General features: G+C 39.9%; 1 protein-coding gene across 1 annotated transcript in view; it reads right to left on the bottom strand.

The window, feature by feature from the left end:
• Positions 1 to 25,247, bottom strand: part of NEK10 (NIMA related kinase 10) — a 214,370-nt gene that overhangs the window by 7,305 nt on the left and 181,818 nt on the right. Inside the window, 4 exon segments of the mRNA XM_004377369.2 lie at positions 490 to 598; positions 12,784 to 12,894; positions 19,638 to 19,738; positions 21,565 to 21,594. Of these exon segments, the coding sequence (XP_004377426.1) occupies positions 490 to 598; positions 12,784 to 12,894; positions 19,638 to 19,738; positions 21,565 to 21,594 (351 nt within the window).

Here is a 25,247-nt window from a genome sequence, read left to right as displayed (position 1 = left end):
TGGGTGGGTGGGTAGATGGATGGGTGGATGGGTAGGTGGGTGCATGGATGGGTAGGTGGGTGCATGGATGGATGAATGGATAGATAGATGTCTGTCTGATGTGAATTCTTCAAGTAAGTTTCAAATCTTCTCCAGTATGAGTATTCAAGCTCTTTGTTTCTACTTTTTCTCTCACTGGATGCTTTTGAGCATTTGATTTTCCATCATCACATAAGCAGGAAGGAATAAAAGGAAATACAGTTCACCCACACAGTTTCTATTGTTTATTTACGGTGTTAATAAATGATCAAGGAAGCTGCCACAACTGGGTAAGAAGAATCTCGGAGAACTTCTAGATTCTTATCAGATACCCCTTCCAACTATTGCCAGAGATAACAAAAATAAGCTCTATTTTCTTTTAAATTGAAGATCAGCTATTAGGGATAACTGTTGATCCAAACAATGTATTTCTATCTGCAAGTCTGATTTCCCACCTGCGATGGCCATTACCTGTTGGGTCATTAGGGGACAGGCCGTTTCCACCTGATGAATGACATAATAAGTGGTAATCTGCTGTAAAGAAGTTGGGCTCAATCAGTTCTGGAGATCCTTGAGATAACTGAAACGGGAAAAGCAAAAGCACATCTTACTTTAAACTCAGAGACAAATGACATGCGGCCTCTGTGTGAGGTTTTCTATTTTCCTAGGTCACTATACAGAAAAGTTAGTGCTCTGTGCTTTCCAATTCCTTGTAAATTAACAAAGAAACACCTTCCAAAATAACTTATAAATTGGAAGCAGGCAAATTATAGTGAAAGTAAGTACAAAATTCCCTGGCCACATGAAAAAAAACAAAAACAAAAACTCTACAGTTTTATGAGAGAAAAATAAAAATGGATAGAAAAATAATGGCATGGGGTCTGGGACATCAAAATGTTATTTTTATCAGGCGTAGGAGGAATAAACTCCAATTATTCAACAGAACTATGTTTAGCTCAAATCACGATTTTTTCATGTACCTGCTTTGAACAATGCTTTCTTGCCTGACCAAGGCAAACTAGTTTCTTAATAACACTTTTCTAAATTACCACGAATTAATTTTAATCTCTAAACATTTCTTCCCAACACTCTGAAGTAAAGAGCAATTCACCAAATGACAGAATTTATTAAAGTTCCAATTGTTTAATGTCCATCTTTACAGCTGAATTTTTAAAATAAAATTTTAGGCTCTAAACATTTTTCACCCTCCTTTCACCTTTAATTCTAACCAGCACTTGGGCCGGCCAAGTTCTTGTGCCTGAGTTAATATACTTTTAAAATGTCAATCCATATTAATGAACCAGAAACAAATGGCACAACCTGGATTACACAATACTAGTTACCTTGGATGCACATACCCTGTGCATGAATTAATAAATGATCATTGTGATCACTCATGAATTAATAAATGATCATTCATGAATTAATAAATGATCATTCATGAATTAATAAATGATCAATGAAAATACATCATTGTTCAATCACTTGGGAAAACAGTTTGGCCGTATAGCAAAGTCAACAATATATGCTCACTCTATGACCCAGCAATCCCACTCATAGGTATTTATCCAAGAAAAATGAGTGCATATGTCAATCAAAAGACATGTACAAGAAGGTCCATACACTTTTATTCACAATAACTAAAAATCAGAACAGACTCAAATGTCCATGGACAGAAAAATGGATAGGTACATTGTGGTGTGCTCAGACAATGGAATTCTGCAAAGCAATAAAAAAGACCAACTACCTCTATGCACAGCAACATGGGTAGATATGAAGCAAAAGAAGCCAGAGACAAAAGAATAGAGTATGAATTCATTTATATACATTTTCACTGTCAGGGAAAACTCATGAATGGTGACAGAGATTGTTGTTCTTGTTGTTGGTTGCCCTCCAGTCAATTCTGGATAATGATTATCTTGTGGCAGAGGGTGGGGTTTGACCAGAGGAGGGTACTAGAGAGCCTTCTATAAGGCTGGAAATTTTCTATATATTGATGTGGGTGGCAGTCACACAGGTGAATATATACTTCTGTAAAAGTTCATGGAGCTGTATGTGTACCTCACTATATGTATTATGGGGCTCAGGCGGTGCAGTGATTAAGAGGATGGCTGCTAACCAAAAGGTTGGCAGTTCAAATCCACCAGCCGCTCACCGGAAACCCTATGGGGCAATTCTACTCTGTCCTATAGGCTCACTATGAGTCAGAATCGACTCGACGGCAAAAGGCTTTTTGGTTTATATGTACTACAGTCAGGTACATACAAATATTTTATATTAACAATGGATAATTATTTCACTAATGTACTTTGGATACTGTAAATACAAATCATTTGTGAGTTTTCCAGTCTCCATGTTTTCGAGGACCTACTACCTACTGCACTCTGGGAAAAACTCATGGTTCCATCCTTTTTACTTCTTGAAAATTTATTTTCCTTGCTTCTGCTAAAATTAATAATCCGTCTGTAAAATGATAAGATTGTGACATACCATAATGCAGCTGGATCTGACAATCACCAGCTTAATAACTTTCTCGTCAGGGCTGTAGGATACCATGGAGGTGGCCCTCAGAATTCTGTATTTCTCATTATCTCAGCTAGTATGTCACTCCGACTAAGCTTCTTAACATGTCTCTAACGATGCTGAAAGTGAGTTCCTGGTATTACCTTTCAAAAGACTTCGGGTGGTATATTTTCATAGAGTTTAGCACAGGAGTAATTCGGCTGGCTGAAATACTCATCCTAATTATAGAAAGCTTATTTGACTTGTTTAATTATTACGTGTACACCTTGGAATCCTAAAGATTTCACAGACAGGAAGATGTTTAAAGCCTCACAGTGAAGTACTGAATTGCAACCTGGAGAGGCCAAGCTTGACATTTTCGTATGGAAAGGACAAGTCTTTCTCATTGATTTCAAGCCCTCAAGAGAGGAGTTTTTGAGGTTCTAATGAGTGTGTCACATTAGCAGTCTCCTTTAGCTTAAGGATTGCAAATCCTTAGAGGGATTGGTCTGTGGATGAAGGCAAGGACTAAAATTCATTAGGTTTAAAGACTAAGCAGAAGGAAAACTGGTGCTTCTAACGCCACAGACACTGATACTGGAACAGAGAAGAAGGCAGTAAGTCCAACTCTAGACACGCCAGAATGGTAAAGGAAAACCCCATCTGATAGGTGGAGGTATGAATGATATAACAGATGTTCATTAAGCAGTGGCCCCTATGGCTTCACAAGGCTCTGAGTTGGTTCAGCAGGCCTATACCAACATCGTGTGACCCCTCTCTTGCCAACCGTGTGACTTCTGTTTTTAGCACATATGCTCTGTTTGGAAGAAAAAATAAGACCTTCTTTCTTAGCTGACGTAACGGGGTTCTACTGCTCTAAATAAACACCCACAGTTCTAAGGAGTGGGCACTTAATTGGTCAATTGAAAATATAGCGCTTTTTAGCAAAACTTAAATAGAATGAAACAATGAGAAAATACAGATGTAATCTTTATTAAACTCCCAACACTGCATCTTCTTTTCCACAACACAAAACACGGTTATCAACGTGGTAGAACAACAACACAAATTATTTGGAATCTAACTGACTGAGGTAGGACTCTGAAGGAAACTGTGCCAAAAGTAAATGAATTAGGTTCCAGGGCTGAGAAATTTTTCAATGTGTTCCACTACACTTCACTCACGAGGCGTCTGGCCTAATTTTGTTTAGGTTTTCCTTGTCCTCTTTAACAGAATTATACCACATTCGACACATACCATATACCCTTATTTATCATCTTCTGTTTTTAACTTCCCGCCCCTTTCTGTTAGTTTTTTCATTAGATGTTTATAGACCATCTTAACAGAAACGTCCAATATTTATACAGTTTTCTCATACTTAAACACATGCGCGCGCACACGTGCTGCTCATCAACAGCTCCACCATTCTCCCTATGCAGCGTTTCCCAAGCTCCAGGGATTCACACCCCCAACCTCACTTCTACTTCTACCAGAAGCATTCTTGCCGTTGTGGAATCTGCATTTCCACCAGGGATTCCAAAGCTAAAAGGAAGTGGGCAAACCACAGTTCTACGCTAATTACACAAGAGCTCCACACCCCAGACACTGGAGGTGGTGTGGGAGGTGGAGGGTGAAGGGTAAGCTGGCCCAGCAGGTCAGGAGAGCTGTGCTGTAAGAGTGTCTACCTGGTCCATATGGGTCAGTGCTGGGCACTGCTGGCTCATGATGTACCCATGAGGCCCTGAAGAGGGCTAGCCAATATAAGGCATGGCTCTTTTATGCCCAAGAGTCATTAACTCAAGTCCGAGATATTCTTTTCTCCCTGGAAAAGAGCTGAACACCAGAGTTAGGAATTAAAGAGATTGACAGCTGACACAAGGTAAACTTGACCTTGCTGATCTGAGGTGAAGAGGAACCAAAAAGAAGTGCCAGGAAGGCCCATGGTGACAGGAAGCAGTTCTGGGGAATCTAGTTCGTAACAAGGGGAGAATGTCACTGGGCTACGCCTGGGCCTTCTTACTCAAAGTGTGGCCCATAGACTGGCAGCACTGGCATCACCTGGGAGCTGGCTAGAAATGCAGAATTGTAGGCCCCAGGGTGCAACTGTTATCTGCATAATATTTTCTGGCCTATCAGACAGCCTATCTTTCTAATCAAATTTCCCAAGTCTGTTGGATAGACCATAAGTTCATAGTTGGCAAGTACATATCTTATGGCCTTACTACTCTAGCGTGTCCCTAGATCAGAGCTTGTTAGAAGAGCACAATCTCAGCCCCTCCCCACACCTACTGAATCAGATCCCATTTGTTAACAAGGTCCCCGGGTGATGGATAAACCAAAACCAAACCAAACCAGCTGCTGTTGAGTAGCTTCTGACTCATGGCGACCCTATGCGTGTCAGAGTAGAATTGCCCTCAATAGGGTTTTCAGTGGCTATAATCTTTTGGAAGTAGACTGCTAGGACTTTTCTTCCAAGGTGCCTCTGGGTTGATTCAAACTGTCAACCTCCGGTTAGTAGCCTAAACCATTTGGCCACTTTGCGAAACACTGAACTTACCAGGATACTGGTTCACAACCTTGGCTGCATCTTGGAATCAACTGGGAGCTTTGAAAAACAACAACAATAAAAAAAATATCTGATGCCTGGATCCTACCCCAAGGGAGTCTGATTTAATTAGTGTGGGGTGATTGGACTGTGCAGCAAAATGTGAGAACTGCTGGGCATGGCAGCAACCGCTTCCCTTCTAGGTCCAGATTCTTTCGTCTGTTTTACTCCTTGATCCAAATGACATTTGTAAGGTACTCGCAATGACTCTCAGTCCTTGCTGTTTTTAAATGCTAATGCCCAGGCTTCGGTAGGGGAGGAGCTTGGCAGTAATGTTAAAAACAGAACAAAAAAACCCCCAGGTAATTCTTTCTTAACAACAAAAAAAACAAACACTTTTTATTATAAAAAACTTCAAACATTTACAAAGAGAGAACAATATAATAAACTCTATGTACCCATCACCCAGCTTAAACATGGCCAATCTTGTTTCATTTACACCTCCTCTACCTTCCTTCCTACCTCTTCTTTACCCTGGGATTTGGAAGCAAATATGTGCGTCATATCACGTCATCCGCACGTATCTCAGCACGGCTCCTTAAAAAAATGAGTTTCTTTTTAAAACAAAATTACAAAACAATTATTCCACCTCAGAGAAATTAATAATTCTTTAATGTAATTAAACATATAATCATGTTCAAATTTTCCTGATTGTCTCATAAACATATATTTAAATTTTTTAAGAGTTTCTTTGTTCAAATCAGGTAAATGGTTGATTCTTTTTTCTAAGATTCTTAATTTTTTCTCTGCCTCTTCTCTCCTCACCCTGCAATTTATTTGTTTAAGAAAATAAATCATTTGTCCTGTAGATTCCTAGTCTGGATTTTTCTGATTATCCCTATGGTGTCATTTAACAAGTTCCTTTATTTGCTGTGGATCCCTGGTGGCACAGTGGTTAAGCATTAGGCTGCTAATCAAAAGGTCAGCAGTTCGAATCCACTAGCTGCTCCTTGGAAACCCTATGGGGCAGTTCTACTCTGTCCTATAGGGGGTTGCTATGAGTCCGAACTGACTTGACAGCAATGGGTTTATTTGCTGCACACGGATAGTTATATCTAGAGCAGAGGTCTAACTTTTTCTTTAAAAGGTCAGATAAAAAAAAAAAAAAAAACCATTGCCTTCGATCAAGTCGACTCCAATTCACAGTGACCCTATAGGACAGAGTAGAACTGTCCCGTAAGTTTTCCAAGGAGAGGCTGACGGATTTGAACAGCTGACCTTTTGGTTAGCAGCCAAGCTCTTAACCATTACGTCAGAATGGCTCCGTATTTTCGGCTTTGCAGGCCATACAGTCTCTGCCACGACTACTCATTGCTGTCACTGTAGTGGGGAAAGAGGCCACAGACAATATGTAAGCAATGGGTGTGGCTATGTTCCAATAAAAATGTATGTACAAAATCAGGCAGCAGACTGGATTTGGCCCGAGGGCCATAGCTTACTGACCTCTAATCTAGAGGTTTGATTCATTTAGATTCAAAGTTTTGGCGAGAATACTTCATAGATGGTGCTGTGTGCCTCCACTAGGAGGCATACAATGTCCGTTTGCCTCTTTTTGTGATGTTAGCAGCCATTGGTGATTGCGTCTTGTTATGTTGCTGCTGCTGTGTGCCACTGAGTCAATTTCAACTCACAGCGACTAGATCATTATTTCATTAGGGGCTGCAAAATGGTGATGTTCTATTATACCTTCGGCACTTATTTCTTGAAGTACTTCTATAATGAGAAACTTCCCCTTATCAACCATTCAGTAACCCTGAGACAGAATTCATAAGGAAAAGGAAGGATAAATGCTTGATTCTTTCCGTTTGTAAATAACTTGCAAAATAATGAGTTGGTTACCTAGCATCCTCCAAAGGCAACCAAGAAGCGATTAATTTTGAGGATCATTATGAACTCTTGGATTTAAACTTGTTTAATCTTTCAATCCACTGCAGTTATTATTCTTATTGATGCTGCAATATCCCAATGGTCAGCCAGTGAGAGCCTCTTCAAGTTGGCTCCTGAGTCCTTTGCCACACCTCAGTAGTCTGTGATAGCATCCTTGCTATGCTGTCACGTCAAGATATTCCGCTCTCATCTTGTACAGTTACTGTCCTAGAGCTGCAATCAGCTGTATCTCCAGGACAACCCAGGTGCTCATTGCTACTAGATTAGTTTCCAGACCTTTTTAGTGAAAATATTAGGAAATCTGTATATTTTTAATGGATAAGACTCAACTCATTCATACTGACACTTCCAACTCTAATTTGAACTAATCTCTTCTGTCCTACTTGTGTTTCTCCTTTCTTCCATGCTGAAAATCCCAGCTCCCAAAGACACAAACAAGATTACACATTTGCTTTATTCTCCCAAGCAACTTCAGTCAAGGCTGAGCACCACCAGACTGGAGGCCACTTTGCTGAGATAAAGAGCTCCACTTCTTAGAAAAGGGCCTTTCTGTTTTTTGATGCCTCTATGTATCCTTCGCTATGGGTCAGAATCGACGTGACAGCAACAGGGTATATATCCTTCAGAGTCCCTGGGTGGTGCAAACGGTTAACATACTCAGCTGCTAACCAAAAGGCCGAAGGTTCAAGTCTACCCGGAGGTGCCTCAGAAGAAAGGCCTGGCCATCTACTTTGAAAAATAGGCCACTGAAAATTCCTATGGAGCATAGTTCTACTCTATCACACATGGGGTCTCCATGAGTTGGAATTGCCTTGATGGCAACTTTTTAATTTTTTTTTTTTTTTAATCATTTGGAGTCTTATATTAAGTAGGCACAGTCTTCCCAAAACAACTCCAGCTCCTTCAAACTGGAGACACGGAGTCCCTGGAGTTCAGGAGATGTTTCAAAGGGGAAGGTGAAAATCAAGGGCATTTTATATGTTGTCCCCGCTTACTGCTTCCACAGCCCTGGTGTGGGGCGACTGTGTCAGGCAAAGGCTAATCAGCCACTCCACTATGACTGTAAAATAACAACCAGCTGCCATTGAGTCAATTTTGACTCATGGCGACCCCATGCGTGTCAGTGTAGAACTGTGCTCCATAGGGTTTTCAATGGCTGATTTTTCAAAAGTGGATTTCCAGGCCTTTCTTTTGAGGTACCTCTGGGTGAATTCAAACCACCAACCTTTCAGTTAGCAGCCAAGCACATTAACCATCTGTGCCACCCAAGGACTCCCCTCTATGACTAAACAGAGGACAAAAACAATCCATTTCCTAATAAAAATTATCTCTATCAAAAGATTATTCCATATTACGCAAAAATAAAGAACAATGATGAAGCTGTGAAACATCGTATAACATGGTGGAAGCTGGAACTTATTATGCTGAGTGAATTTAGTCAGTCACAGAAGGACAAATACTGTATAAGACCACTATTATAAGAACTCAAGGAAAGGTTTAAACACAGAAGAAAACATTCTTTGATGGTTACAGGGGTGGGGAGGGAGGGTGAGTGTTATTCACTAACTAGACAGTAGAGAAGAATCATCTTAGGTGAAGGGAAGGATAGCACACACTACTGGGGAAGCCAGCACAACTGGACTAAACCAAAGCTAAGAAGTTTCCTCAATACAATCAAGTACTTTGAGAGACAGAGTAGCAGGGATACGTGGTCTGGGGACCATGCTTTCAGGGGACATCTATGTCAATTGGCATAACAAAGCTTATTATGACAATGTTCTGCATCTTACTTTGGTGAGTGGCATCTGGGGTCTTAAAAGCTTGCAAGTGGCCATCTATGATGCATCAATTGGTCCCAACCACCTGGAGTAAAGGAGAACGAACAATACCAAAGACACAAGGAAAGTATTGTCCCAAGAGACAGAAAGGGCCACATAAATCAGAGACTTCATCAGCCTGAGACCAGAAGAACTAGATGGTGCCCGGCTACCACCAATTAACGTCCTGACAGGGAACACAACAGAGGGTCCCTGATGGAGCAGTAGAACAATGGGATGCAGAACTCAAATTCTAGTAAGAAGACCAGACTTAATGGTCTGACTGAGACTGGAGGTGCCCTGGAAATCACGGCCCCTGGACTCTCTATCACCCCAGAACTAAAACAATTTCCGAGGCCAACTCTTCAGACAGGGATTGGACTGGACTGTGGGACATAAAGTGATACTCATGAAGAATGTGCCTCTTAGTCAAGTAGATACAAGAGACCAAAGGGGCAGCTTCTGTCCAGAGGTGAGATGGGAAGCCAGAGGGAGTTAGGAGCTGGTTGAATTTCATGGGGAATCAGGGGCGGAGGGGAGGAGTGTGCTGTCGCAGAATGGGGTGAGCGGTTGGGGTCTCATAACAATGTATGTGAAAAAAAAATTTTGTATGGGAGACTAACTTGAAATGTAAACTTCATTTAATTACAACAGTTAAAAAAAAAAAGATTATTCCAGCAGTGGGGGCAAACAAAAGTCACACACTCTTCTCGTTTAGGTTTAGATGGGGGTGGGGGCTTCTTTCATTTATTCACCAGTTGCACATTGAGTACCTACTATGTGCCAGGCACTGGGCAATGCTCTGGGGAATCAAGGATAAAAATGACACACTTAATGACTTAGGGGGAAACAGAAAAGTAAGGCAGCTGAATAGCTATTTAGAACACAATCATATGGATGAAAAAGTGATTCAAGCATAGAGAAAGGGGAGATTAATTCTGGACAGGGAAAATGAAAGCTTTTTATGGAGGAAGTAGCTTCTCGGTTCCGTGGTGAAGAATAAGAAGTATTTCAGTCTCCCAGGCTGGAGCTGGCTTTAGCATACAGGAGATGAGACCTACCTCCCTGGCTCAGGAGGGTCTACACCAGGATGGTATGAACCACCTTCATGGAGGATAGCTCAAGCCAGGGGCATCCTATGGAACACTGGGACTGCCCTTCTGTTGACCACAATCTGAGCCCTGGAGCTGAGTGTTCCCCTTTTACAACCCCTAAATCCTAAACCATATATAGGCCCTTGCCTGACCTAAGGATCCACACCAGATGTTCCATAGATCACTGTGTGCTTGTAATATGAGAGCAGGAACCAATGGAATTCTTCCAAGGAGAGTTTTATCTGCCTCTTAACCAAGCTGAAAACGAGGATGAGTCTATCCCTCACCTGTGCTCCCCTAAGCGCTCTGCCTGCCACCCCACACAGCTCTGAATTTTACTTCCCCAGCAAGAGGAGGGTTTTTTGCTTTTGAGAATTGAGTTGCTCTCAAATTACCAGGGGTTTCCCTGGGTGGTGCAAATGATTAAGCCTTTGGCTGCTAATTGAAAGACTGAAGGTTCAAGTCCGCCCACAGGTTCCTCAGAAGAAAAGCCTGGAGATCTACCGTATTTTTACGCAAATAATGCACACCTTCTATGTCTGTTTGCCAACCATGCCCACCCCATGCCTATTTTTCTTTATGCATTGTAGTTGGCAAACAAACATAGAACGTGCGTTATTTGTGTAAAAACGTGCTACTTCTGAAAAATGAGCCACTGAAAACCCTATGGAGCACAGCTCTATTCTGACACGCATGGGGTTGCCGTGAATCAGAATTGACTCGACGGCAGCTGGGAAAAAAAGCCAAGGAGAACAGCAGGGAAGTGCTCTTATGAGAGATGTGGGCACAATACAGAGAAAGTCAGACCAGGAGGGAGGGAGGCAATTTAACAAAAGAAAGTCTCTTCTCTGTCAGGATAGGAAAGGAAGACAGCAAGGATGAGATACAAGACCAAAAACCTAAGTAATAAGAGAGATAATGATTTGCTTTGAGGACATGTGCTGATGGAAAATCACTGAGTGGGGGAAGAGTTGCAGCTGGCTTTGTGCATCAGGCAGTTGTCAGCAGACCCCTTCATCCCGTGAAACTAGGATGTTGGTTAAAATGAGTTTGTGTACAAACTGGATTATTCTGAATATCATTTTAATAATAACCATAAAAAAAACCTAGCAACATGTAATCTTTTCAAGGCAGATTTGAGTTTCTGTCTTTTTAAAATAAATTTATTGGTATTCGTGATATAGTATGTAAATATCATGAAATAAATATCGGAGGTCTCTTCCACTTTGGCTTTGATCTCTTCTAGCTTTGCTTCTTGGTCTTTTTTCAACACAACCCATGAAAAAAATCGCCACTCTCTAATCTCTGATGAGGTGGGTTTATGTTTTGTTGACCTGCAGCTGTCTTTTTCCCCCATCTCCTATGTGTGTGTGTGTGTGTGTGTGTGTGTGTGTGTGTGTGTGTGTGCAGGCACCACTGATGTAAGGCAACAAAGCAAAAAACATACTGCTTGCCAATAACTACCACGGCCTCCACCAGACTGAGTCCAGTACAACTAGATGGTGCCCGGCTACCACTACTGACTGCTCTGACCGTGATCACAGCAGAGGGTCCTGGATAGAGCTGGAGAAAAATGTAGAACAAAATTCTAACACACAAAAAAGGACCATAGTTACTGGCCTGACAGAGACTGGAGAAACCCTGAAGAGTATGGCCCCCGGCCACCCTTTTAGCTCAGTAATGAAGTCACTCCCAAGGTTCACTATTCAGCCAAAGTTAGACAGCCCCAATAAAACAAAACGAGATTAATGGGACACAACAGCCCAGGGACAAGGACTAGAAGGCAGGAGGGGACAGGAAAGCTGGTAACAGGGAACCCAAGGTTGAGAAGAACAGTGTTGGCATGTTGTGGGGTTGTTAACCAATGTCATAAGGCAGTATGTGTACTGTTTAAGCTATTTGTTCTATAAGCCTTCATCTAAAGTACAATTAAAAAATAAATAAATAAAACATACTGCTTGCATTTTTGTATCAAAGAGTCCATCATATTTCCTGAATAATGAATAAGTTCATGCTTAAGAATGGGTTCGTGAGGGAAAAAAAGAAACTTTAAAGTAAAAGTTCATTGGCAGTGTGACTAAGCCAAATTTAAGTATATGATAAAATTAAAAAATAGGAAATTGGAGTGAGACCAAGTTTCTTTATCCAGGAGAGCCTAAGTTGCTTGTGTCTAAAGTCTTTCAGGAATAAGAGAATCAGAGTTCATGACAACCTCTGGGGTGGTACCCAATATGGCTAGCAAGCAGGACAGAGGGATTACCTGCCACCAACTTGTGTTCACCAGAGGTAAACAATTTTCTTCCTGTCTCGTTGATTTACCTTGTTTGTGATCTAGTTTCTATGTGTATGAACAGAAATATTTACTGGTACCCAAAGTATAGCAGATCGTAGAAGTCAAAGATGGAAAGAACTTTCAACCCCCATAGACGATAAAAAACCAAGGCCTCAGATGGTTAAATGACTTGTTCAGAGTGGCAAAGCTTGTTAGAGGCTAAAATTTAGCCCCTAACTTTCAATTTAGGTGCTTGCTGAGCACTATTCTAATAAAATACTGGAAATAATCCTATAAAAGAGGCTAAAATATGTACATTTAAAAATTAAAGATACTTTAATAACAATTATTATTAGGCAAACATGCAATAATACTCAAAGAACTTATCACGCTTCTGAAAATGATGGGTTCAGAAATAAAAATGAGAAAATTAGAGGCAAAGCCATATCCCCAACCGGGTATCTTAAAGCAGTGATAATATCCCTTAATAGAGATAGGGCTTAAATTCCAAAACAAAAGAGGTATAAAATATAACTCTTATGATGTGGTTTTATTAACCAAAGAATTCCTATATACAGAATACTGTACCTTTTTAATTTCAGATTTCAAATTGCAAGGGTTACTCTGCTGGCTGAAGAGGGATTTCTTGAATCTCTCTATAACCCTTCTTTTCAAATTGTGGTGCAGAGCCGGAGGAAGCTATATGAAATGAGAAAAGACTCATTATAACCAAATTGTTAATGTTGCACAGCTGACTCCCTGGAAGTACTTACTGATGGTCAGTGTAACAATATTCATTCAACAGGACTAAATAAGAATTTAGGTTTGACTCTAAACAGCATGTAGCTATATGCTACAACTCTTCATCCTACAATCCAGAAGTAGTAAGATACATTACTTTGCTCTCTTTACAAAGTCTGCTTCCGTTTATCTTATTCTTTCATTTTATTGATATTATTTTCACCTAAAAACTAAATGATTTATTAATTCCACACAGAAAATTGAATTCTGTAGCTCTGACAAGGTAATATACATTTTATCAGATCTTTAGGTGCTTACTGCATTCCCAAAACTGTGCTAAATACCCCAGCCCTGGCTCTTGTCCTGAAGGATTTGATACTTTAGATCAGAAGAAGTCAAATGCCTGCCTGTGAGTGCTCCTGAAAATTCAGCTGGAGAAAGAGCTGATTTTAGGGACAAATCTTATCCAGGAGAAAGACGGAATGAATTAGGATATACAGTCGTGAGTTGCTTACTGTCCACGATACCTTCTGTGAAATAGGTCATTATGTGATTTGGACATTTTTTGAACACCATATTATAGTCAGTCCCTAGGTTATGAACATTCAACTTACAGATAACTCTTTCTTAAGAACGGACTGCCATAAAGCCTATTATATAGATGTATATGTGGTCAGACGTGGCCCGAACGGACGTTATGAGGCACATAACTATTAGGGCTGAGCCAGGATGATTTAGATTTAATAAGTAAGTCATAGGAAGTCACTCCAGAGTGTTAGAAAATAGGGTAATTGGATGAAAATGGGGATTTTCAAAAAGTAATTTTATAATGCTTTGCAAGTTAGATTTATACAAAGAAATCAAAGGTCTTGGGAAGCAAAGAGGGATGAAGCTTAGGAGAAGGATAACAGAGAAAAAAATAAGAATTATAAGGTGCCTCAGGGTTGAAATGTTTGGTTTTGTTTAAAACAGAGAGAGGACTTGAGAGAGAAAGGAACCAATTTAAAAAAAAAAAAGATGGAAGAGGCTAGGGTAGGAAGGGAAATGTGGCAGCAGGAGCTTCCAAGATAAAAAGACGAACGGAACTCAAAGCTCAGAACAAAAGAAAGAGAAATATGGCAGACACAGTTATTACTACCACCACCATGCTGCCGCCCACCTACCCCCATCCCCACGCCCACCCCACAGGTCCCTCTTCCCCTCCATTCTCTAGACTCCCTTACAAGGTGGTTGGTGCCATGTGACTAGTTTTGGCCAATGAAAATGACGTGTGTCACTGGAGGATGAGGAGTTAAAACCCAGTGTGCTTCCTCTATCTCTCCCTCCCTCCTGAGGGAGTGTGGCGTCCACATTTCCAGATGGAGCAGCCACAACATGGAGGAGGGGCCTCGGGTCAGTCAAACTTTAACCAAGTGAGAAATAATCTTTATTGTGCTAAGCCAGGAAATTTCAGGGTGTATCTGTTAGTGCAGTGTAACTTACCTTATCCTGACTAACACAAGGAATATGGCAATATATAAAAGGTAATAGGAGAGTGGATAACAGGGTCTCTGGGGCTCACAACAGCTGATTTTATAGCCAAAGCAAAACTGCCCATCATCCCAAACACAACAGACTGAAGGGCCCATCATAAAGCACCATCATTATACAAAGCAGAGAAACAATGCACTTGGAAAATGTTTTTAAAATGCACCTTTAACGCCAGTGCTTTTGTCAAAGCAAGTTTAATTAGAGAAGAATTGAGACTGTTTTGGAGATTCTGGAGCCCTTCCGTATACCCTGAAAGGGTTTGTAGTTTGACGGCATTGAACTTCTCGTGATCTCTTTCTATGTCAATACTTAAACAGCTTTCTTTTACCCTGGTCAAAACGAGACTACTCCTCCCATGACCCCGCTCCAGAAAACAGTCATAATTATTGCTGTCCTTTGGCTCACACATTAAATGGAAACGAGAAGATACAGAAAGAAAGAGACAGAGAGAGATTTCCCAGCTTTAATGAATAAACAGGTGGAAGACAGATGAGAAGGAAAATGAGGATGATATATGTGTGCAGGAGAGATTAGCAAAAGTAGAATGAATTTCATTTAGGATGGAAACACGCAATGTGTCTTTCCGTATCTTGACTTCCCCTTTCCATTCAATGTGTGAGCCAAAGGACAGCAATAATTATGACTATGCACTTTCCTTGCAGGCGGATGGACTGGAGTGGTGAGGGTGGGAAAAGTGCCTGGACAGACATAATGGTTTGATAAGCTCCTGTTTTAACCACCAGAGGTAACCATTTCCCTAAATTAAAGGCCAGAGGGCAGTGTTGCCCGAGACCACCAAGTTGCTGCCCTGAGTAGTTTTGATGTGGCTCTCAAAGGGACAGGCAACAAGCCTTGGGTGAAATATCTGATTGTCTGGTACAGCAAACTCTGGAGGTTTGGAGCACCAGTGGGTTCACTGTTTCCTTCAGAGAGGGCTTTCCCCAGTGCTGGCATCTTTCAGTGTTAAATTATTCCACTAGATGGCAATGGGTTTTGGCTTTGGTTCTAGTTAACTTAGAACTGCTTTCATTGCTTCTAACGGCCTGAATTAATCCTCATAAAAATCCACTTGAATAAGTTAACATCCAGTCAACTTATGCTTCACACATAGGGCAGTCTAGAAAGCTACTGCATCTTATTGGAATAATTATCACTATGGACAGCAGCTCATCTTCAAAGTTTTCAGGCAAGATTTTAAAATTCTACACAGAATGATGACTCATGCATAATTTAACTGCATATAATACCAAAAACCAAACCAAATTCGTTGAGTTTAGTCAATTCTGACTCCTAATGAACTTACAGGACAGAGTAGAACTGCCCCATAGGGTTTCCAAGGCTATAATCTTTACAGAAGCAAACTGCCACATCTTTCTCCAGTAGAGCGACTGGTGGGTTCAAACCGCTGACCTTTTTGGTTAGTGGCTGAGCTCTTAACCACTGTGCCACCAGGACTCCTTATAAGTATAATAATATATATAAGGAATATAATATCAAGAATAGAATATTAATTTTACTACTTATGATTTCTATGTTCCAGGCACTATGATTACTCCTTTATGTGCATTATTCACGTAATCTTTCAAAACAAGTTTATAAAGCAGGTACTATTTCATAGGCGGAGCGCTGGTGGCTCAGTGGTTAATAGCTCGGCTGCTAACCAAAAAGCTCGGCAGTTCGGATCCACTTAGCCGTTCCTTGGAAGCTCTATGGGGCAGTTCTACCCTGTTCTACAGGGTTGCTATGAGTCGGAATTGATGGCAACAAGTTTATTTCATAAGTGAGAAAATCAAAGTTTAAAGATTATGTAACATGAAAGGATACTGTCTCAGATAGCGAAGCTTCTAGCACAATCATTATGCTAGAGCAAACACCGTCACCACTAACATTACCATAGAATGGTACCTTATAGTTTACACACGTTTGCAAATGTTCTACTTCATTTGAAGCTCACAATAGTACCCTAAGATACCCCCAGTTTACTGATGAAGAAACTGATTGTAGAGAAGATAACTTCTTTGAAGTCATACATCCAAAGGCTTGATTTGTGTGCTTGTTGCTTGTTTTTATCATACCTCACAAAGTAACAAAAGAAAAAGTGAAATCTCATCTGCATGTCTTATGCTAGTTTTTTTCTCAAACTTGTATAATATATGCATTCTTTCTAAAGAACTGCATTCTCTTGTATCTCCAAAAATACATCAGCAGACCATCCGTAGTTCATAGGTCCCCATTGGATGGAGAGACTTGAATTAACATTCTATAAAAGATGTTGATATTTAGCCATATTGCTTTAGAGATTTCCCTAAATGCTGAGAAAAACTTTAAAGATTATCATTAAAATAAATACACAAAATGTAAAACTCAGAATTTAAAACCCAAAACATGAGTCAATTTGAGAAACAAACCTTTACCCTAATATTGCATTCTGTTTAATCTCAGTCACTCTTGCCATTAGCAAGCAAGACGTCAGATGAGACGGAATGGATGGCTCCATTCTCATCCGTCCCTACTGCTGAAGAAACAGTGTGTTTCACTGACGACAGTCAGGAGTGTAATTTTCATCTGAGGGCAACATGCTTCTACTCCCAATCCCCTTTTTTTTTTCTGTTGGCAACAACTGTGGTTGTTAAAATGGCAGTCTGAAGGAGCTCCAACCACACTGCCTGTCTGTTCTCTAGGAGGCAGATGTCTGATTTTTAAAGCTGCTGTATGCTGATTTTCAAAACTATTTATTTAACAAAACAATCAAGATATAACTATAGAGTTAAATCTCCTGCTTGCCTAAGCAATAACACGTAAAAGTTAACATATGTACTTGGGTCACCTTATATACCCAGAGATAGATTTTGGTTTCCAGCAAATGGAAATGAACCATCGATGTCCTGCTTAGTTTGCTGGTCTTAAGCTTACCATTTCCATTTTGATAAAAACAGATGTCAAGTCAGTAAAGGCAGGGAAGGATTTTAACACCCTGCCTTTCAAAACAGATGAGTTTCACAGATCTATCTCCATGGAAACTGGACAGCAAAGGCCACCGCCAGTCAAAAGTTAAGACATTTCCCCTGTTTAGTTCATCTGCTGGTTGTCGGGAGGTATCTGGCCCCGCAGTTAATGGCGGCCACCATGGCATGGGTCTGTGAGATTTTGAACTGGTAAATACATATGTGAACAAGAAGGGTTTCTTTGCTTGTTTGGTCAATTCCGTTTTACTTGCAGCAGTTCTCCTATTCAATTAGCAGAGAGAGAAAACTCATCTTGGTTTTTAAACCATAGCAAATAAGCTAGCATAATTTTTAGACTTGTACTTTTCTCCTTTATTTGAAAGGAACTGACTTTGTTTTGCACTGCAAGTTCAAGTTCCCCAGAGGGGAATCGTTCCTTACCGTGTGCAATGTCATAAACTTTAAAGTAGTCTGAAAATGCATTTGAAAATTCACAATGGTTATATCTGAACTCGCTGGAATGCCATCTTGCCAAAAAATATGAAATCATTTGTTATGCTGGCAGTTTAAAGGTATAAGAATACGATATTTACAGCTTCACTCTTGCTTAAAAAAATACTTTGAAATCCAATAAAGAAATGGAATACATCCATTAAAATTTTTTTTTACGTAAAAATTAGCAAAACAGGCATATGGAAACTATATGGAAATTTCAAAGGATATTTTCTCTCAATTTAATAGTTAATAGTGAGGTAACTAAACAGCTATTTAAAGCTATTTCTATAACACTAGAGTTAAGAATGCATTTCCAATATTTCTATATTAGTATTTAAATGTAAATGCATTTTTTTAATATAATATCATTACTCGATGTAGATATAGCCAAATAATATCTTGATTTATTAACTAAGTTTCTCCCTCATATTTCCTTTTACCTCTTCACTCTCTTTCATTTGGTCAGACAATTCTGTGTGATTTCTTAAGAGAAAGGCTGACAGCAGAAAATAGAGAAAAAAGTAATCAGTTTTAGACTTTTGAGTCTCAAAAGGTTAGCCTTCAGGGTGACTGAGAAGAACACCAGATGTGGGGAAAAACTTGATGGATAAGAGCCAGGCTACCCAACCCCAGGATAAATAAAGACTTCCCGGGCTACAGGGAGGAGCTGGAAGGATAGCAAATAGAACTCAGATGTGCGTAGGTCCCAGACAAGAGAGTTCCTTGTCCTGTCCACCAGGCTATATATGCCAAGTATCAATTTATTGCCTCTCAGATCCAAGCCCATCTTCACCGCCCTGCTTGCGATACTATAACAGTTCTCCCTAACCAGCTAGCAGGATGTGAAGCTCTCTTAGCAGAAAGCATTAGAGGGGCACTGGAGGAGGATGGGGTTTTCCTTCTCATTCCGTGGTGCTCCTGTCTTGCCTTGCTCTACAGGGCATAATGGTCAGTAGCACATGTGGGACACCTAGTGGTGCTCACCACCACCCTCCCCTGTGAGTTTTGATGGCAGCAGTCCTGTGGGCTGTTTCCATGGTGCAGCACCTACCCATGGGCATCTTCTGCTGGCCCCATCAAGGGTGACCTCCCAGTGTACCACCCTCATATACTGATTTCCAGCAAGTTCCACAGCATGATACCACACTGTGAATGGCTTGCTCTGGTACCCTAGAGGGAGGTTTCTCTGCAAATTTCCCTAGCAAAGCACTTCAGAAAATTTCTCTACCTTTTCCAGTGAGGTCTAGAACTCTGCCCAGGAAGAGAGTGTTTTCTTCCATATTTGTTCCTTTCTTTGGTGTTCTTCCTCAGCCCTAGAGGTAGGGGGCTCTCCCTTTATCTGCTCTCCCTATATTCTTTAGATTTCTCTCTCACCATCAAACACATCCACTTCATTCAATAATCTGTCCTGTGCAGAAACTTTGTTCTCATTGTCACCCCCACAATGAAGGGCCATTTGTGTCGAAGTGTTTTGGTTTTGTTTTAGGTTGGGCATAAACAGTGAGAGAGCAGGCTAGGAGTCACAGGGAAAACCTGACATACATGGTTTCGTTTTTTTATGCTGCTACCTTCTCAGTTCTGCTGCTAAGCCAAGGTGTCCCCACGTATATGTAGTTGGAGAGGATAAAACAAGCATTCCTTCTAATTAAAAGTTCTCAGCATAGTTCTTCAGCAATATTAGCACCAAACTTGCATTCAGGATGGAAAGAAAATAAGAAACAGAACACTAACCTGTGTGATATAGATGATTTTATGTAGCTGAATTAAGATCTGCTGAATAGGATCGCTGATCTGACGTACTTTCCTCTGAGACACAGCAATCCCCGCAGAGGCTACGGATGATAAATTCTGCAGTTAGTTAAGAAACTCAGTTTTCTCTTTCAAAAGTGATATTAATGGAGAATGGGGTAAAACTCTGAAATAAAAAAAAAAAATTTTAAGCAAATACCCTTATCCTACCAATGAGAGAATATGCAGAGACCCTGTAACACTTAAATATTTTATGATATGTGATACACAATTCCTTCCCTTTACTATTCAATCCTTGAAGTAGCATAATGACATTACCTGTCATAACACTTGAAAGACTATACATCTCTTTGATACTTTGCCAGCAATTACAGAAGCCTGCCACCAGGAGTCAGTGGTGTCTAGGATATTGTGACCACTGAATCATCAGGCTTCAGACAGATATAGTGAAGAGGCTAACATGCTTTTAAATTCATTATTCCTTTAATAAGACATTGTAAAACTAATTTTATTAAAACTACTTAATGCAAATACTGGATAGTCAATCTTACAGAGTATATCTTGCTGAGGAAAAAAAAAATCTTAATTAAGCAACTTTCAAACCCTTGATTAGTTCTAATAATAATTTTCACCTGGATTTCTCTCACGGCCTAAGTAGGACACATTTATAATTTATCCTGAATTTTCATCATTGAGCCAGACCACTTTCACAGTTTCAGGCTAGCTTGGTGTAGAATTGCATATGAGCTCCTTCCCCAGCTTCATATGTCATAGCCACAAGTAGTTTATTCTTAACCTTGAGGAATGAAAAGCTCTTTAAAGGAATGGCCTTGACCTCAAGATTAGGCACAAGGGCCCTCTCTGCCTCCTCTCCCGCTCATATCCACACCGGAGAAAATGAAAGGGAGACTTCAGATATGTGGATGTATAGTATCTATTCTTCTCCCCGTCTGCCTCCGCTGGGCTCTTTCCTTCCTCCTGTAAGCTACAGCACACTTTCTGGAACAATACTTTTCTTGTCAATTTTTCCTCTCTAAAGAAAAGTCCCAAAGCCCCTCTTTTCTTCCCTCCATATAACCTTGAGCTTACATGGAATTAAATTTGGAAACAATTATTGCTTTAACAACAGCTGAGATTTAAAAAAATGCTTCTTATGTAAGTGCTTTCTGAGAAAGCTTGCATATTTTACCATAAAATTTTTGTTTTCAAAACAATTGAAAGAGAAAATTTAATGTAGTTATTTATTATAAGCATATGAAAATTTATAGTTAAGACATAAAATATACAAAAGAGAATAAATATATACATGTCAGGAAATATTTTCTTTGTAGGTACCTTCACTGAGTTAGTTCAGAAATTTGCATAAGAAATAATCTAGTTCTAGTTCATCTGCAGTAAATACTTGTTTAAAAGGTTGACGTTTAAAGGATCTATCTCCCCTAGGCACTGTGTTTAACTCCTTTTGCACGTCAATTATTTTACCATTAACGTAAGCTTTAATAAATTCCCCTTCCGGTAAAAATGTGAAGAAAATTCAAGAAAGAATTAATGTAGCTATAAAGTAGGAAGCAGAGAACTGGAGGTGTCTGCTCTAGCCTGTAGAGGCGGCCACCTGTATGTATGCCATCTTTTCTACAGTAGTGCTTCTTGAAGAAATAATTCTTACAATGTAATTCTTTGTCTAGCTCCATATCAAAAACTAGAGACCATGTATTGTAGCCAAGTTGATGCAGGTACATTAATTTCTGAAACACGAGGGTTTGGATCTTCATAGTTTCTATGGTGACTACTTTATGTATTTGATTTGTAGACTTAACGTAAGTGACGAGTTAAAATCTCACAGCATGGCAGGGAGATCTTAGGTTTGTGATGACATTTTGGGTGGAAAATCACACAGGTTTGACTCTACCTTGCCACAAGAATGTGCTCAGCTGTGGCCCTAGATACAAAAACAGAGATGGTTAGCTAGAACGCCTACCTTCTGAGCTACTTAACTATGCAATTTAACTTAACAGTTATTTTTTCATAAAACCCTTTGACCACTACCTCCTCGATCCCAGTAAATGCTTGCCCTTTGAAAACAGTTTGATTCCTCACTGTCTAAAACAAAATTTCTAAAATGTTTAATTACACGTGCTTCTTGTAAAAACAAAACAGAAACGAAGTATTACAAGTGAGGCTCAAGGCCTCCTGTCCATTGCAGCCAGCTCTGCCAAAGTAACCCCTGGTATCAGCTTGATATGCAGACCTCCAGCCGTGGATGTAATACATACCTTTAGAACAGTATTTTTCAAACTGTGGCTGAGTCCTGAAACCAATTTAATGTGTCATGACCAACATTAACGAAAAAAAGGAATGAAATGGAATGCAATGAAACAGAATAGACAAATTTCAGAGTGCATCACATGTACTGAGGATCTACTCAGTTGAAATATAAAATATGTCCCTTACGGAGGGTCATTTCCAAAAGAGTTCGAAAGCCACTATTTTTGAAAATCTACAGTATTACTTCATACTTTCTTTCTTTTTTTAAAAATAAATGGTGACACATCATAAGGCTGTTTTACAATTTTTTTTCCGTTCAGTCTGTCCTAGACATTCTTTTTTGCCAGCACCCATGGTTCTAGCTCATTCTTTACAACCATCGAATAGCACTGCATGTTCTAGATGCACCATAGCTTACTGAGCTACTTGTGACTTGATGGGCATTCGGTTGTTTTCAGTTTGTCATGATTATAAGTGATGCTGCATTGAGTATACACATACATGCCTCACTGCGCGTAAGTCTAAGAGTTCTTTTAGGATAGATAAGGAGAAATGAAATTGCTGGGCTCTAGAGCATGCACATTTCTTATTTTAACGAATACATATTAAAATGGCTGACTTAATTTACACTCTGACCAGAGAGAGATCTATTTTTTTACACCTTGGTCAACTCTGAATGAGCCCTGGTTGTGCAGTGGTTAAATGCTCAGCTGCTAACTGAAAAGTCGGCGGTTCAAACCCACCAGCTGCTCCTCGGGTGAAAGATGTGGCAGTCAGCTCCCATAAAGGTTAGAGTCTTGGAAACCCCATGGGGCAGTTCTACTCTGTCTTACAGAGTCACTAGGAGTTGGAATTGACTCGATGGCAGTGGGTTTGGTGTTTTGGTTTGGTCAATGCTATATATTATCAAAGTTTTTAATTTTGCCAATCTGATTTTGCTTTAATTTGCATTTCGCTGATTGCTAGTGAGGTTATTGTACTTCTTTTGTGAATTTCCTGTTTGAGACTTTTTTTTCCTATTTTTTCTTATTGATTTGTAAATGCTCTTTACATAGCTTGAATACAAATTATTTTATTCCATTTTTATATGATAAAAGTACTTTCTTTGAATCTGTTACTTTTCTTCACTTTAAAAGGCCTTTTTCTCCTCCTCTATCCAGGCTAGAGGTAATTTTTACTCTCAGGTACCAACAGAACAGTCCCTCAGGTTCTTGCTGCTGCTGTGCCATGGTAAGCCAGGATTTCATTACCAGTTTAGTGCTACTAGGTGCTGGGGCGGCTGTGGCATGCGTGAAGAGTGGGGAGAGAAAGGAAACTTAAGATTGAGAAGGATGTGAGGGAAGTTTAGCTCCAACATTTGCAAACTTCCTGGGTTTCTTGCACAACTTCACATAATCCTGGATATGAGAATTCTTATTCTTCCTTTTCTGCCTGACCAAACCCTCACAATTTTTTACAGTCCCAGAAAAACAAAAAGAATATTTATTTAGCTCTTAATAATTTTAGAAAAATAAAAAAGATAAAAATTCAAATAGATATCTTCTTTTATTTTTATTTATCATTAACAAAACAATAAAAAGTTCATGGTAAACATTGGCCATATCATTTTATCTAGTTTTAAAGTATTCTCTCTCAATAAATCTTTAAGGCTAGCATGCTAAAAAATACTTCACTTTCTAATGTGCACAGAAAAATGCACAAAAATGCATGACAAATTTATTCCAAGAATATTTTTGTTAAAACAATTTGCCTTTAAAAAGAGTTGAATAAGACTGATCATATTTCATGCACAGTGCATACACAGTATGTCACAGTACATACATAATCATATGTAACATGTCTTTGATCCATATCTACGTGTTTCCTTCTGTAAAAAAAAAAAAAAACCTACAGTATTTGATCTCATTAAAATTTAAATAAATTTTAAGTAAAATTAATGCTTAAAGTATTGAAATACTTTGTACTCTTTCTGTAGTTTTTGTTTAAATAGTGAATTTAATTAGTGTTTTAAAATGCAGAAGGAAACTACAAAATTTTTTATAAGAGGCAAATTTCTTAAAAGTGACAGCCATCAAAAAAGGATGGATTCTCTTTGCTAGCTTTCTCTGTGATGAGCTTGACACTGCACAGCTATCTCCTCCTCCTCCGCCCCGTGGTAAATAGGAGGAGCTGGGAGGAAAACCAGTGCTTTATTAGCAATAACTTGGAGGAGACACTGGAAAGAGTTCTACACACCTGTTAGCTGCCATCAAGTCAATTCCTACTCCTAGAAACTCCATGTGACACAGTAGAATTGTCCCATAGTGTTTTCTTGGCTATAATCTTTATGGGAGCAGATCGCCGGGTCTCTCTTCCACAAAGCCACTGGATGGATTCAAACCACCAACCTTCCGGTTAGCAGCCAAGTGCTTAACCCATCGAGTGCTTAACTGTTGCACCACCAGGGCTCCTTTTTAGTATCATCTAATCCTTACAACTTTTTTTACAGAAGGAAATAAGGGTAGCTGTTTATATCCCCACTTTACAGGTAAGGAGACTGAGTCTTAGAAAGATGAAGGAAATTGCCCAACCAAGACCACAGAGCAAGTAAGAGCCGGGAGTTGAAACCAGGTGGGCCTGAAACTACACTGAATACATTTAGATGGCAGAGAAGGGGCTCCCAGTTCTCACCCTAACCCATCACTAGAACACTGTGTGATCTGGACAATCCCTCTGGTTACTTCAAGTAGACAATAATACCTACATTCCTTCCCAGACCTGAGATACTATTACTCTTTTTAAAAGAGTTGCTATTTCTAACATGATGTTCTACCTATGGAAACCCTGGCAGTGCAGTGGTTAAGAGCTACAGCTGCCAACCAAAAGGTCAGCAGTTTGAATCCACCAGGCGCTCCCTGGAAACCCTATGGGGCAGTTCTACTCTGTCCTATAGGGTCACTACGAGTCGGGGCTGACTTCACAGCAACGGGTTTGGTTTTTTTTGTTGTTGTTGTTGGTTCTACCTATATCTTTGAACATAACTGATTAAATGAAGAACACCAAGGACACAAGGAAAAGCATTAGCCCAAGAGACAGAAAGCCCCACATAAACCAGAGACTTCATCAGCCTGAGACCAGAAGAACTAGATGGTGCCCACCTATCACCAATGACCCCCTTGACAGGGAACACAACAGAGTCCTGGATGGAGCAGGAGGAAGGTGGGGTGCAGAACTCAAATTCTAGTAAAAAGACCAGACTTAATGGTCTGACTGAGACTGGAGGAACCCCAGAAAGCATGGCCTCCAGACTGTCTGTCAATCCAGAGCTACAACCATTCCTGAGGCCAA

Source organism: Trichechus manatus, unplaced genomic scaffold, assembly GCF_000243295.1.
Source record: "Trichechus manatus latirostris isolate Lorelei unplaced genomic scaffold, TriManLat1.0 scaffold00049, whole genome shotgun sequence".
NCBI lineage: Eukaryota > Metazoa > Chordata > Mammalia > Sirenia > Trichechidae > Trichechus > Trichechus manatus.
Note: the sequence above shows the minus strand (reverse complement) of the source record. Positions and strands in the feature narration are given on the sequence as shown.